General features: G+C 39.9%; 1 protein-coding gene across 1 annotated transcript in view; it reads left to right on the top strand.

The window, feature by feature from the left end:
* The window catches only part of MYO16 (myosin XVI), a gene marked incomplete at both ends in the record, with an annotated part of 300,019 nt that overhangs the window by 269,534 nt on the left and 14,610 nt on the right, over window positions 1-15,875 (top strand). Inside the window, 1 exon segment of the mRNA XM_084276764.1 lies at window positions 9,485-9,643. Within this exon segment, the coding sequence (XP_084132890.1) occupies window positions 9,485-9,643 (159 nt within the window).

The raw sequence follows: 15,875 nt of genomic DNA, 5'->3' as shown, positions 1-15,875 counted from the left end.
AGAAAAAGCATATGAAAAAATTAGACCTGAAGTTCAACATTTCGTTATTACTCTCAGCTCTTTCTTTAAGGGCTGTATGATGCTAACATACTAGTAGTATATAGTGACAGGTTTTAGCTACAGGTTGGCTGTATTTGTGCACAGTATGGATGCTTATCACTCCGCATCTGTGACATCAGCCGTATGTTCTTGCTTTGAGGTTCATGGATGTGTTATTGACCATTGCTATAGCCCTTCAAAATGAATTCAAAACAAGCTAAAGAAATATCTAAATTCAATTTTTAGTTTAGAAACTCACTTTAAGAGCAAATTGTGAACTTTGAGAGGTTTTCTAGAACAGGATTGTAGTACAGGTAATCCAAAAGTATTCCTTGGATTGTTTCTCAGGATCTGCTCAAGCAATTTATCGCCCCAGCACAGTCACTTTCTCTAAGACTTCTGCATGCAGTCGATGCCAGAGGTGGTATGAGAGAGGTCCTGAAAAATCTCTGTAGAAATATTCTGTGGTAAGAGCAAGTAGAACTGAGGTGATGCCGTTGGCAGTAGCAAATCCCTGCCTGTTTGTTTGTTTGTTTGGGGTTTGTTTGTTTGTTTATTTTTACAATATTTGCAACCGTGTTTGAGGGGGAGGAAGGTTGAGACAGTGTCTCATCACATAATTCCTTCCAACAGCAGCTAAAGCCCAGCAGTAATGGCTGTTCTGTTACTGAGATACCACACACAAACATAAACAAATGTCTGCCTTCAAAAAGAACTGCTGCATCCACATTAGTTAGAAGAAAACAGTTTAAAAAGGGAAGCTGTGTTTCTTACCAAAGGTTTCTTACCTCCTTTTCCAGCACACCAGCAGTTTATTAACCACACAAACACAAGAAATAGACTCTTCGGTCAGCCAATCAACACACCTAACAGTAAACAAAACTATTACAGAGTAAAATCAGCTACTTTTTTCCATATTAGTCTTTTAAAAGATAGGGAACATGTAAACATGTAGGGCATAAATGCTTCTCCTAAGGCAGGAAATTGTCCCAAGCAATGCTGCTCTCCTTCTTGCCCTCTGTGGGTAGTAAGAGACCTCAGAACAGCCTGCAGAGAGCTCAAGAAGATGGGGGTGAATGAAATCCCTAGTCTCTGAAACACGTGTGCTGGCTGCACTTGCTGCATTAAAAAGATATTCCGAGTTCTTGCTTGGATGCTATCAAGCAGGAGAGATGGCAGGCCTTCCAGATATTCTTCATCCATTATCAATAGTTAGAAGGCTGTTTTCTTCAGCAGTGGTATTCTTGTCTTATGTTAGGAACAAGCCTAATTCAAACAATCCAGATTCTTCCAGACAGGGAAAGAAGGCAGTTAGGTTATCTATCTCCTTCACCAGCTCTGAATGTTTACCTGACCCAGCGATGTCTCTAATACTAGTTCTAGGAAGGAGGAAAAGGTTTGTAGCTTGTAATGATTGTCACTGAAATAAATGTAAAATAGGAGGGCTATCTTCCCACCAGCACAAGTCCGTCAGAGAAGAAAGCAGAAGAAACTTTGCTGTTCTGGGTGTATGCATTCTACAGCTGTGAAGTGATTTACAAAGAAGTGACGGAGCTGACAGCTCTTATGGGCTGACCCAGACCTAGGAGCTTCTGCAGTCACTTCAGTGACTTCCTTTTCACTACCAGCCTTATTTTCTGAACTCTGGCTGGTATTCTTTGGAGAAACTCTTTACATCCAGCAGAGTGAGTTTTACCACTTGATGTGCTTCATGGCCTGCATCTCCTCTCTTTACTTCCCAGTGTTCTCATGGAGCTTTCGGGAATGCATCTTCCCAGAGCAAAGGATGAGCGATTTGTTTCTGTGTTTACCTGCTCCACTGGAGAACATGGTTTCTGGAGTGGCTTGTAATGCCTCTGATACCTCCACTTACACAGCTCAGAGAAAAAGGGTGCTGGAAGTGACAGTACAAATCCATTCCTGCCTAGCCTAGGATCATCATTGCAGGGCGAAAACCTAGACAATTGCTGCTGTAAGGGCAGGCTTCGCGAGGTGAAATAAATCAATGAATAATTATTGCCTCTGACGGCAGCAGCAGCCAGCAGCACAGCTATGAGGGTGAGACAGGCAGTACACGCTAATAAGCTGGGGGAATCCTGCCTTGACAGTTTTCATCCTGCTCCATTTCTTTCAGCAAATAAGATGCATCTGTTTGCCTCCAGCTCTCAGCAGACAAAGTAAACAGTCATGCTACAGCAGGTCACAGTGTGACTTCATGTGGATAAACTGAACTAATCTGAAGCAATATGCATTTATCCAGTGAAAGGACACCCGAGACAACATGTGCTGAGGGTAGCTAGCAAACGCCACAGACAAGGAATGTCTCAACAGTAAGTCAGAACAAAACAGGAAACACCAGAGCAATTGTCAAGGTGCAACAAAACACAGTCATAAACACTCGAGCCAAAATAAAATGGCCTGTTCTTATTTAACCTTCCTTTCCCTTTCCTTCATCAAAAGAAATGAGAGAAAAAAAAAATCTGCATCTTTTCTATAGTCACCATCTTTTTTTTTGTCCTCATTTCACAATGTCCACTTACCACAAAAAACGTAACAAATACTTGGGCTTTGACCACTAAGATTCAGTGTATTCCCAACCCTCCCAAGAAAGAGTGAGAACACAGAACAGGAATCCCTGACGTCTGCAACATCTTGTCTTTCATATGCTGGTTAATAGGATCCATCAGTTGTCTGTTATTCACATGTACAATGACAAGCTTCTTGATTTGAAATTTCCATTTTGCTGCACACCACCCACAGGTTTCAAGGAAATCAAGCTATTTAGCTTTCAGGTTCCATGGTAGCCCAGGTACAAAAAGCTTCTATTCCTGTGTTACATTAATTTATCTGGCAGAATGTATATGTTTTCCAGATTTCATAGCTGCTAACAGTGTGGAAAGCTGTGGATCTTGATAACTAAAAACATATATTGATTACTGGTTACAGAATGTCATGTTTTCTATGAATGAAGAAATCATCTTTGACATTATGCTGGGATTTATTAAATATATTAAATAATAAGAAGGGGAACTATTTCCCTCTATTTTTTCATATATTTCTTTCCATAATTATGTGTGTTTCTGAGGTCTTGTTTCTTTGTGGAAAAGCTTTCCAGCTTTTTCTATAATATTTGTGATTTCTTTTTTCTGGCTCTCATGTTTTTGTTGACCGGGACAAAGATTATTTCTACTTTAGGACCTAGATACATCCTGCCTACCTTGTGACACTGAAATTCCTCAGCTGAGAACTCAACCTCAGTTCCCTGTTTAATTAATGAAAAGGAGCGTGTGCGTTGAAAGAACGGTCCAGGTACAAGTCAGATCAGATCAAGAGGAGTGTATGACTTCCATTTACACTAGAGCAAAACTAGGGAGAACCTGTTCTCCCCGTACAGTCAGGATGAAACTTTTAAGTGTGGCCTTAGCAGAAACTGTACAACAGTTCAGTGCCACACCTGGTTTGAGGTTGCTTTTCTTCCATAATTTTTCCCTTTTTTTCCTGAGATGGACTTAATATTGACCACTTATTTCTGATTGTGGTAACTGGTGCTGTCAAGGTGAAGAACTATGCCTGTTTTTGTAAATTGGATGATGCCAGATGTCCTGGGTATGGCAGCTCAGTCTTCTGTGTGGTCCCTGGAATGGTTTCAGACCTGGCAGGCTGGCTCCTTTCCAGGCAGGACTGGGCACAGCTCGGGAAATGGCACAGGCCTGGGACTACTCCCAGTAGACAACTTGGATTCAGCGTCTCTGCTGTGGAGGGCGGGAAAGTGTAACAGCGTAGACACGGGTCTCTTACCACCGGCTTCGGGGCTGGAGGATGATTATGGTCATGCTTCAGTTACCAGGATAGAGGCCCTCTGTATTTACCCCATCCTATGAACCCCTCAGTGCTTTGGCAGTGCTGCCCAAAGCATCCAAGGTAAGCATCTGTCTGATCCAAAACCCACTGAAAGCAGCGCAGGCCTTCTGTTGTTAGTAATGAGTTTTCAGTCATACCGTGAATGAGTGCTAAATGTTAAAAGGGGAGGTATCTGAAAAAAGAACATATAGGGACAGATATATGTTATGGATATACCTACTTTTAAAGAAAGGAGAGCAAAAACAGGCCTTAATGGAAAAGAAAAAACCAACACAACCCAAGGGAGTTGCTGCTGGGCCTTAAACAACATGCTATTTTTTTCTCATCTTGGTGCACAAGGTATCTATGGTGATTCTACCCAAAAGCTGTATCAGTCACTGATTTGTACTTTGCTTGAGTCTTTATTCGTAGAGTCACAGAACAGTAGGGGTTGGAAGAGACCTCTGGAAATTAGATGGATTAAATATATAATTTCCTTATGAAACTAATAGTTTGTCAAAATGTTTCATTATTGCACCTTAATCTGTCACATGTATAGAGCCTATACTGGCCCCTTTTCTAATCTGGTGATAGCAGCATTAAGTCAGCTGAAATACTCCTTATGAAATAATGAATGTTTGGGCTCCTACACTGTATGTATGTGGGGGAAAAAAAAAAAAGAGCTTTACAATAGGATATTTGGAAGCCATAGCTCAATTAAAAGGGTTTAAGTTATTCTTTTAACAAAAAAAAATATATCATGTAGACTTCCAGTGCATTGAATTTCTTTTAAGAGTGAGCTAATGACTCAAAAAGGAAAATAAAAAGCAAATATATTAAATAATTTCCGATTGCCATACTCTGACTTTCCAAAATAAGTGAAATTTCAGTCCATCCTGTACCTTATGACTTTGTCATGAGTTTTAAACTCAATCTCTTCCAGGAATGTTGAGAATAACAAGTAAATGTGGATTTCATGAGCTGCCTCTTTTGCATACCTTTCCTCTTGCACTTTTCAAGTAATGTTGATGTAATTAATTATGAGTTTATTGGAATACAGATCTTGCTTGTAAGGAAATAATTGTTACACTTTGATTTGTCATACTCTGATTAAAAGCACTGCATATGTGTTTGCTTCCAGCTCTTATGCCCAGTTGAGTGGCATATTATGCTGCAATCCAAACATCCATACATCCTTCATATTCCATACATGCATGCTCACTAACTGCAAGATTAGTTAAAGCAGAATTTGACCATGTGTGTGATACCTTTTTGGCAAAGTCAGTTTACTGAAATGCATATGCTGTTCACTGCTGCAAAGAGTCTTCCAGGTTTTCACTTAAAGCTTGTATTCCTTTTATAATCATGAATTCCCACCATGCTCTTACAGCTAATACCCTTCTGTAGTTAGTCTTTCACAAATAGGCATGGGTGACTCTTTAAAAAAACATTTATTTCCAGCTTAAAACTGGTAAAATTGGAATCAGGAAGAATTTTCTAAGTTTTTACTGTTAACAGAAAGTTCCCTATATCTTTTATAATTGTCCACAGTATTCCTGTTTAAGATACCACTGTGCACTGTATGGAACTTAGACAGAAGTTCTTCCCTGTGAGGGTGCTGAGGCCCTGGAACATGTTGCCCAGAGAATCTGTGGCTGTCCCCTCTCTGGCAGTGTTCAAGGCCAGGTTGGATGGGTCTTTGGGTAACTTGGGCTAGTGGAGGGTGTCTATGCCCATAGCAGAGGGGTTGGAACTAGATGGGTTTTGAATCACAGAAATATTACAATAAAAAGTCAGGAGGTCCCTTAGTTATGCTGAGGGATATTTTGGATATCAGGCAGGACATAGAGGTATACCCCAGCAAAGGGCTTTTTGGCATGTTAAAACTTAATGAAAAAACAAATTCGAATCCTGCACTTGGCCAGGAATTACCTCTTACAATGATACAGGCTGGGCAGCAGCTCTGGGGAAAGAGTGATGGGGTCCTGAGAGCTGGGCAGGAGCCAGCAGGGAGCCGTGGCAGCAGAGACAGGAAGCAGCACCCAGGGCTGCATAAGCAGGACCACAGCCAGGAGCTGGGGGCAGGGGTTGTCCCCTCTGCCCAGCACTCACTGTCAGACCACACCTGGGTGCTACAGCCGGTTCAGTGACCCCCCGATGCAGAAAGATGTGGATAACCTGGAGTGGGTTTACCCCCTGACTCTCAGAGCTGGAGGGTGCCCCTGTGAGCAGAGGCTGGGGCAGCAGGGCCCATACAGCCTGGGGCACAGATGACTTCAGGGCACCCCACAGCCCCCCTTCCCCAGAGCGTATAGGGAGAGGAGGGACAGGGGACAGCTGGACCCATCACAGCCATGTTCAGCAGGACGAGAGAGGATGGCAGAAATGAACTGAAACGAGAGGGTTTCAGGTTGGGTACTGAAACTTCTCCCTTGTGAGGACAGGCAGGCCAGGGACAGGCAGAAGGACAGGCTGCCCAGGGAGGTCAAGCAGGCTCCATCCTTGGTGGGTTTCAAGACCGATCTGGGCAAAGCCCTGAGCAACCTGCTCTGGTCCCATAGCTGGCCTTGTTGGAGCAGGGGTACAGGAGGGACCTCCAACCTGAATCACCCCGTGATATCAGGTAAGCTTTGCAGCACTGCAACAGTACACTGGTTACACTTGGCTAAAGCTTCCTCTTGTTCTCCTAGTTATAGGAAAGATTTTCTTCAGAAACTCACCCATTTTACACAAAGTCCAAAATAAATAAACAGTACTTGTTTGCCAGGGATACACTCTGGCTTCTCCAGGAGTCTTGTAGAAATTAGCCAACATATATGGTTACACTTTTTCCGCAGACACACGTGACTCTGCTCCAATGAGGAGTTGAAGTTGCCTATATATAGAAAATTAGTACAAGTACCTTTATATAATCCATATTACTTTGAAACAAAATACAGGCTTCTTTTCTACCACCAAGATTAATTAAATAAAACACCATGAAGAGTATTTTGTCTATGTAGTCTTCTATTTGGAAACTAAAGGTGTGCGTTTCTTGTGATGACTGAATAGAGCAAGTGGGATAACAGATCTCTATCTAGATACCTGTCCCAAAAGATATCCTGCATATCTGTCCACTACTTGTTTCTGCGAATTTAGGATGATATTTTAGCTCAATAGTAGCTATCCAAAAATTCTTGGTAGTATTTCATCTTGCAGATACAAAGGAGGAAAGATAACTTTTTTTTTTTTCCGGGAGCCCTTTGTGAATGCTGTGAAAAGATATCAATGTACCTATGAAACAAAAGGCTTCTGCAAATAGGAATGCAAGAAAGAGCCTTTCTACTTACACATTCTCAAATGAATTGCAGATGTCAGGCAAATCAATAAATCTTTCGGATATCAAGAAAAATAAGGATCCCAGCCACTTCCCCCGAGACTCTTTATGTAAAAGGTGGCACAATAATTATGTAGGTGGATTATGATCTATAGGCAAGTGCACTGACTATTAACATCTAAAAGTGACATTTCCTTTTCAGACAAATTTAATATGAGCTGCAAAGATGCATTTTGCAGTCAACTTGCCTGTACGAAAGCTAAATCAGGCATGCTCTTATAATTGTACTGTATGCATTTTCCAGCTCAGACGCTGGATCTACTGCCTCTCTCAAGTCAGTTACTGTGGGTAGAGCTGGCCTAATTTTTTTCAATGCATAGCACATTTGCCTAAATACACAGTTTATGAAACAGCGCCACTGAATCACTCCAATCAGATCTGGCAAAAAAAAAATAGTGATCAGGGAATGAGGGCAAGGGAGGTAGCAAAAAAAAACCCAATAAAAAACCCCAAACCAAAATGTTTTATTCTGACAGCTTGGCAATAAACTGTTTAACTTTTCAAGGCAGCTTTTTTTTTTGTTGTTGGAAGAGGAAATGTTAGGAAAGATTCAGAGTTAGATAACAGAAAGCTAAACAAACCTAAGAAAGCTCTTTTCAATGAAGAGAGACATATCAAATTCACCAGAATGAATATGTAGTTTTTGTTTCGTTAACCCAGTTTTAAAATGTTGCTACTCTGTAAGATAGGTGGCTTTTTTATTCCTTTTTTCTCGGTTTGGGCATAAAAATCAAGTCGACCATGCAGTCAATATTAAGTTTGAAAATCTGCAGGCAAAGTATCTGTTACTGGGTGAAAAACTGTTTTTTCCTGTTGCCTTGAAAAATGATCATGTGCTTGAGACTTCTAAAGGTCTGTTGTACCTTTGGAAGTACAGGGGAATGCTGTAAGTGTGGTTTTAATAGCTTGTATTTTGATCTCCGTTAGTTGTTGTTCTTATGACAAAGCTTGAATAGACACAACCAAAATCAAGGAATAGCACCTTGAGAGCTGTCATAGAAGAAAAAATTACTGGTTTAGAGTGCTAAATGAGGGCTTCTGCACCCAGATCGGTCGTAATGTCAGCCCCACTGCTAAGGCCAACTCTCAGAGGGGGTGGAAAGAGTTAGAAAAGCTGAAAGGGAGCTACACAGAGAGAGAACTGAATTCAGCTTTTTCTTCTGTGAAAGAAACCTGATTACAGCAAGGAAAGAGTATGTGTATATACATTTGCCACAAAATACAGAGAAACAGAGAAAAGCGAGAAATCCATCAAAAGCTGCCTAGCCTCGCCAGTGCAGCATTTCATGCAGCCTGCAACACAGGGGTGGAGTGGGGATACCCAGAGATACCAGAATTGCAAGTGGAGGGTCCCTCCAACCAGTCCCATGCATTCATGGACTTGTCTCCCCACCCTAAACCTGCCTATGGGTTCTCCATCTGAACTCCAGTGGGGAACACCACTCCAGCGGGTACAGAAGCTGATGGCCATGCCCTGTTTCTTGTGGCACATGGAGCTGACAAAGCCAGGCAAGCTCAGAGCCAGCTCCGGGCACTTTGCTGTGAGCTGTTCTGCTTTGCATGGGTGTGCCATCAGTCAAAGGGGGAAGAAGAGAAAGGTTTTGTCTTTCTCTTTAAAGAAATGCCTGTGCATTGTACAAAGCTTGGGAACCGCCACAGGACCAGAGCTCCTCTTGATATCTTGAAGAAATTTAACTAAAAGGCTATGACATGAATACGTGGAACTTTATAGAAAATGACAATTGATGGCTGGAGAGCCCTGAGGCAGGGTAAATAACACCCACAGGGATGCTCTGCTGGGAGGCATCTCGCTACATATGGTTTCATATCAAAAGCCATTTCATTTCTTGTGGGAGGAGATAAGAGGGGGAAAAATAAACGCATGTTCTAGCTCTTAGTAGTATCACCTAATGCAATGGTGAAAAGCATTGCAGTGAGGACAGACTATTTGTTGAGTTTTATCAGCTTATATTTGTGTGAGAAGAAACAGTACGAATGAGATTTCGTTAATGCTTTTCACTTCCGTGAACTTTATACAGCGACAAGAGGAACACTAGCAGAAAAACCCAAACAAAACAAAAAACCTTAAATCTTTCATGGCTATCACCGGACCTAAGAAATTAATGATTAATTAAAGTAACTTGGTTTCTGTGTGTTAGTTTTTTGTATTTGTATGTGAAAGCCAGTAGTTAATAGGAAGCTGACAAGATTTTCCTCTCTTTTTGTCAGGTGCTGAGACTAATCTGAACTTGAGGAGCAGGGAAGATCCAAATACATCAGATACTGGATCAGAAACCCAGGATAAAAATGCAAATAACCATGGAACTCAGTCATCTAATCCACTGTCCAGTTCTGTGACTGCTGAAAATGGAAATTCAGTATCAAATGGTAAGCAGTTTTTAATCCCAAAGCTCTTCTAACATAAAATTGCTGAAGTGTTTCCTTGAATGAGCTTTTTAAGATGTAGTTGAGCTGGAATCTTCTGAGTTGTGAAATATCTGTGTTTTTGGAACTGTCTTAACTTTGTATGTGTGAACTGATAAGCCCCTCTCCAATAAAAGCTGAATGGGAAGAAAATAAAACAGCTTCTGTTGAAGAATTTGAAATTACCTCAACTCCAAGTCTACAAGCAGCCTAAAGTATGGAGGATTCGGATTTGAGGTTTCTGATCCTGTAATCAATACATATGGGACAGAAAATGGAAAATCAGGATCTCCCTTTGCTACAGGAGCCTTAATAGTGATTGACAAATTATCATTTCAATGAGATGATCATAATGGTGCAAGAGCAATGACAGAAAGAATGAAATCTTTCAAGGTCCTAAAAGCATAAATCCTAAAGATATGACACCTGTATTGCATAAAATCACACAATACAAACACACAAATAGGAATAGATGCAAGACAAAGTATTTATTTCAGTGGAAGGTGGAGAAGTGGATGTCTAAATACTTGCATGGCATGGGTTACAATTATCTTTGTGCTGAAAACATTAATTCTATATGTGGTCTGTGTACACAGAACAGTTGTGTAACCTTTACTCTTAAGGGCAGAACTACACATAATGCAGTTGGTAGTGCGAAAGCTATACTGGAAAAAAAAATAAAGGGAAAAATATTAAGTCATGTGAAATACTACATTTTACTTTCCAAATTCACTGCTTTTTTTTTTTTTTTTTTTTTTTAAGGCTAGTGCTGCTTATTATGCAATGGTTTGAAATGAAATTCAAGATTTGTTATCAAAATGAAACATTTCAAAATCAAGCAATTCCTTTTTTTTTCAAGAAAACCTGTTCTTCAAATTCTGCAGTGCTTGGCCAAAATAATTCTTACTCTCTCTGATAGTCAAAGCAGAAAAAAAACCTCATCCAGTCGGAGAATTTAGACAATTGAAAAGGTGCATTTATTCCTCTGTGGAGCCAAGAACGCACTGTGACAGATGAAAAAGCCACCTTTGTCCATTAGAACCATGTCCCCATTTGTATCAATAAAATGATTTGGGGAGGAGCGGAGCATGTTTTCAGTATGTATAACAGTCAGACTGTTAATTTAACCTAAAAACTGTGGGAAGACCAAGTCTTTGATTCCTTCCTATGTAGGATTTTAACCACGTATTCTGATGTCCTAATGGGACCTGTGGGAGATCAGCTTTTTATGAGAGCAACCACTTTATCCCTAGACCCCTTAACTGGGAGTTTAATCACAAGAGCTGTGTTTCTTTCAGTTTAGAAATTAAACGATGCTTTAAGTTTATAATTTGTGGTGATTATATTATAGTTAAGTCAGCAAACGATCTCCCTTGCTGAAAGAAATTGTCGTTGCTTGAATGAAAAGCCAACTAATGTGTGAGATTGTCTTAAGTTTTTATCAGTCTGTTTACAACCATTAGTTACCAGGCTGTTCATATTAATAATACACAGTATCTACTATCCATAAACCATTTTCAAACTATTTTTAAATGGAAAAAATAATCATGAAGGTGTAATGTCATGCCTTGGAATTTTACAGTAAGATTTTTTTTCTATTAAAAAACACTGATTCATCAAACCCAAACTTTACATGGAAGAGCCACAATTTTGATTCAGCTTTGATAAGGAATCATTTTGATATTCACTGTATACTATGAATAGGAGAAAACACCCTGACAGTATCTCACTGGGTAAAGAATTAGTATTACTTGGGGTATTTTGGGGTATTTTGAGGTTCAAATCTATGTTTTGCCTATCAGATTGTTGTAAAAATGATGCAAACTTTGATCTTACCCTGATGCAGAACAAAATCAGATTAGAAATTTTGCGATACAGAATGCTAGTTTTCTAGTCACCCTTATTAATAATTGAAAGAGTTGACAATATGGGAAACTCTGGTGTACTGTGATTACATTCATTCAAAACCAGTTTGCTCAGGAAAAAAAAAAAAGTCCCTCCAGGATTCAACCCTAACACCTTCATAATTTTGACATCTGTGTCTTGTTGGATTTATCTAGGCAATACTGATTTTTGAGAATGTGCCATGAAGATGTTTCCATGCAAAATACTTTCCCATCTCTTTGTTACTGTCTGTCAAACTCCTTGGGCTCTGAGGAAAATAAAACCTGAGACACGTTATTAAATGGTCGATTCCGAGATTACAAAACTCTTGAACAGAGAGTAATCTGCTTCCCACTGTTACACAGTGCAACTATGTAATCTACTGTCCCCTGATAGGACTAAAGTCTAGATTCACACATTACTCACATGAGTTAATACAGAAGCAATTTCTTAAATAAGGTGAATCTTTTGCTGTCATGAGTGAAGTGTCAGCACCGGTTCCTCTGACGCATCCTGAACCTTAAAGTCACTGTGGTCCTAAGAATAATCATTTTGACGAAGGAGTTGATGTTACTTGCAACCTGGTGAATCCTTTAGAAAACCATTACTACACAGCTGAAAAGCTGTCTGGCTCAGCTTCCAAACAGATTAATGCTGTGTTGCTTTCCGAAGCTGAGTTTAATTTCTAGCCCTGCATCTAGCTCAGAATTTTAATAGAAGTGGCTTTTTCATTTTAGATAATGTAATCCGATTCTTTGGTTTATCTTAATATTAGGAGGAGCACCTTTTTACAGCTCTCTGCTATCAAATCGCAATTTTTCTGCCACAAGTTCCCCACACCTACCAGAGTTTTGAAGTTTAAAAGAAAGGGCTTTTTTGCTATTTCTTGCCCAAACACATGGAGTAGTCAGAAAACCTATAATAACCTGTTACCTTACAATGCTGGAAGTGATGGGGCACACAAACACTGCAAGTAAAAGTTTACTGAAATTTCTTGTCATTTCCAACTAGTACCTAAAGGGGATGTAGAGGAATGTTTGTTCATTAAATGAAGTGCTTCGTTAAATGAAGTATGGCATCTATACTGACTGAGGTGACCTATCCTTCGGTTAGCGAAAGAGAGAAATTGCCCAGATATCTGACAGTTTTTTATCCCCAGTGGAGTGTGTTGTAGAGGTGCTGACTCTGTGTATTCTAAGTGAAAACTGGAGATGTCACGTAGATGGGACAGACCTGTTGGACCGAAGGAGTGTTGTGCTGCATTGTACCTAAAGGGCACACAGGCTCGCACTTTGCACTGTGCTGTTCCTCCAGCTCTGCTGGCATGCTGCTGTCCCTCAAAGAAAGCATTGCTGGTTATTCCTCTTCATTTATAACTGAAGTCCACTGCAAGTGTATGGAGATCCATGAGGATGGGCTCACCATATAGCTTATACATAGTTTTTATGCAGATGGGCATAAGAGTAACTGTCAAGATCCTGTCTGTTTCACCAAAAGCATTGTTCAGGTAAGGGGATTAGTTCTGTCTAGCTGGTCACTTGTGGGCTATACTCTGCTAGAAATTCGCTTTAAACTTTCTGTTGGATCCAGGTGCATCAGGTAACAAGTCCCACAGTGGTGTCACAACAGATAACCTGACAGAAAAAGGGCATATCCTAATGGCACAGACCACATGCTGTTGAGCACAGAGCCATACCTGGTGATGCCTCCTTCGCACTATAGCAGCTAATGTATCACATGAAGCTGATCCAGGCTGTGTGTGAATGCAGAATCACAGAGAGAGGCAGCAAGTTTGGGAATGGTTTGTGGCCACAGTTGCAAAGACCCAGGGACTGGTGTTCCTCTTGTTTTGCAAGTATGGATGTTGGAGGCCAGAAGGTTCAAGCCTTCCAGGTTGGGGGCAGCAGAGACTGTAAAACTATAAGTTCTCTGGAATCACAATATATCTCAATATTTGAGATGCAAGCTATTTATCTAAAGGATCCTAAGAGGAATATCTCAAACCATGGAAGAAATGGGAAATAGGAAGCGTAGAAAGAAGATTAGGGACTGAGAGTGGGATCTTCTTTTGGAGCAAAACAGAAAAGGCATTACAGGGAGTAAGTGGGTTTCTAGATTGAATACACATATTGCTTTGGACAAGGCCATATTCTTGATTATGTGAAAAAGCAGAATGCAGCTCTTTCATTTCATTTGTCCAGTTAGAAATTATTGATTGAATTGTATTTCTTGCTATCATTTTCACCACCACATATAACTGCAATAATAAAGTTGGCAAGCATAGTTTTGCCTAAAAAATTGCCAAATTAGACTTACTTCTGGTAACTTGAGGATGGTTGCAAGAAAACCCAATCCAGCCCAAAGAACTTACATTCTTGTAGTTCTGCCCCTACCCCTGCTAAACTGATGCTTCCAACCTTGTGCTGAATTAAGCAAGGTCTTATTCAGGGCACAGCTGTGGTATCCTAATATTTGGTTAGGTGTGCGTAAAGGAAAACTCTCAAAATGTAATCAACTGCTACATTTATCTTTCCAAACTCTACCAAGCCTCTGCTTGCCATGTCTTTGACGATGTGCTGTTGCTGTACATGGAAACTTTACTTATTTGATAAGACGTCTTATCAAAGTGCTTTCCATAGAAATAAACAGAAAATCATGATAACCTTATTCTTAATTCAAGGCTGTCGTAGATGGTAGATCGTAAAGTGTATGAATACAGTGCAAAAGCAATATCTTGTTCAAAACATGCTGCTGGCCTAGAAAAGCATTTTCATGCATTTATGGTGGTCTAGAATCACACAAACATTTTACATTATATCTTTTATTTGAATGAAGTGAATAACACCTACTTTTAAAGGGCATATTGCATTAAGACATGGATATTTTTTATTTCTTTCTTTGAGTTGTAGCCAAATTGAATTTGTGTGAATAAGTTATTAGTTCAGGAAATTATTTGAAAAAGGTTGATTTGTTTTGTGTCGTCAAAACCTGGATATCTGGAGGGGAATTTATTGCAAGCATTTCATTTGACAAAAAATATGTGATTTTTTTCTGGGAGACATTTTTAAATTGGAAGGCAGATGATTTAATATAGGTAAGAAAGGAATAGTTGTAGCTTGTATATATTTTACAAGTCGAGTATACTGGAGAACTTGAAGAACAAATGTACTATCATTCACCAGCTTACATAAGTGGTAACTCCACCTCAAAGCCAGACGTAGTTCAAATCACTAAGAGGGGTCAGACTCCTTCTCTGCACCAGGTAGAAGCGGACTGAAATGCTGGATTCTGACAAGATTTGTCCTAGCTTCTGAGCTGCAAGCAGGGGTTCCACCTCCTTCAATGCCTGTGTGTGTCCAGACCAAGTCCACATGAGTTGAAGCTATAGAAGACACCTTGAATTTATGAAAGCTTTGCACAAGCTTTATTCAGAAGAACAAATGAAAAAAAAACCAGCTCTTCCTAGTTACAAAGCTGTGGAGATGCACCATTGTAAGAAGGGAAACTAAAAGCAGGGTGGAGAGGCTGAAAATAAATAAGTATCACTCCTTCTCTTTAAAATTCTTGTTCTATATCTCTCACAAATTCTGGTTATTTTATGGGATTATTCAGGCAATTAATATTTTAATTAGTTAAATCACAAAACAGTAACCATGTTAATGCTCATTCTCTGAAATAAAAAACTATCAAAAAACATTTTCAATATTGAAAATAGTGGGTTGGAAGACCAACATGTTTCACAGAGTGTTTCTATGCCAGTTTTGTGATTAAACAAGAAACCGAATGTGAAACAGTGCAGTTCATAATCCCATAAGTAGTTTGATTCATTGCATTTGCATTTTGAATTATTTCCATTGTGATTCTGTCTATATTTGTGTACAATTTGCATAGAGTGGGGCTCACCTCATTTTTTCTTATCTATGAGTTATCTATCTAGGCTCAGAATCACCTGACCTAGTTTCAGCCAGACAAAAGGTAGAAGGCTAGTCTAATCAAATTCTTCAGGTTAGATGTTATCTGTTTCTAGTCAGTAAGTCTCAGGTAATCTACTCAGAGCAGTGCAACCTCCATATCTCTTACCAGGATGAATCCTCTTCTTGTGGTGGCCAGCTCTGTTCAGCTGACTAAAGAAGGAGTAGAGATACTTATTTATTTATGCCATAGTAGCATGAAAATTTGGAATATATGCCCTACAAGGCCTACCATGGTGTCTGTGGTACTTCTCTGTGAGGGGCTTAATGACACCTGCCTTGGACTCACTATGGTTTTGCTTCTGCCTTTGTTTCCCCTCACCCTGCCTTTCAGACCCCCT

The sequence above is a fragment of the Gallinula chloropus genome (assembly GCF_964237585.1).
Source record: "Gallinula chloropus genome assembly, chromosome: 1".
Lineage (NCBI taxonomy): Eukaryota > Metazoa > Chordata > Aves > Gruiformes > Rallidae > Gallinula > Gallinula chloropus.
This window is presented reverse-complemented; position numbering and strand designations above follow the sequence as displayed.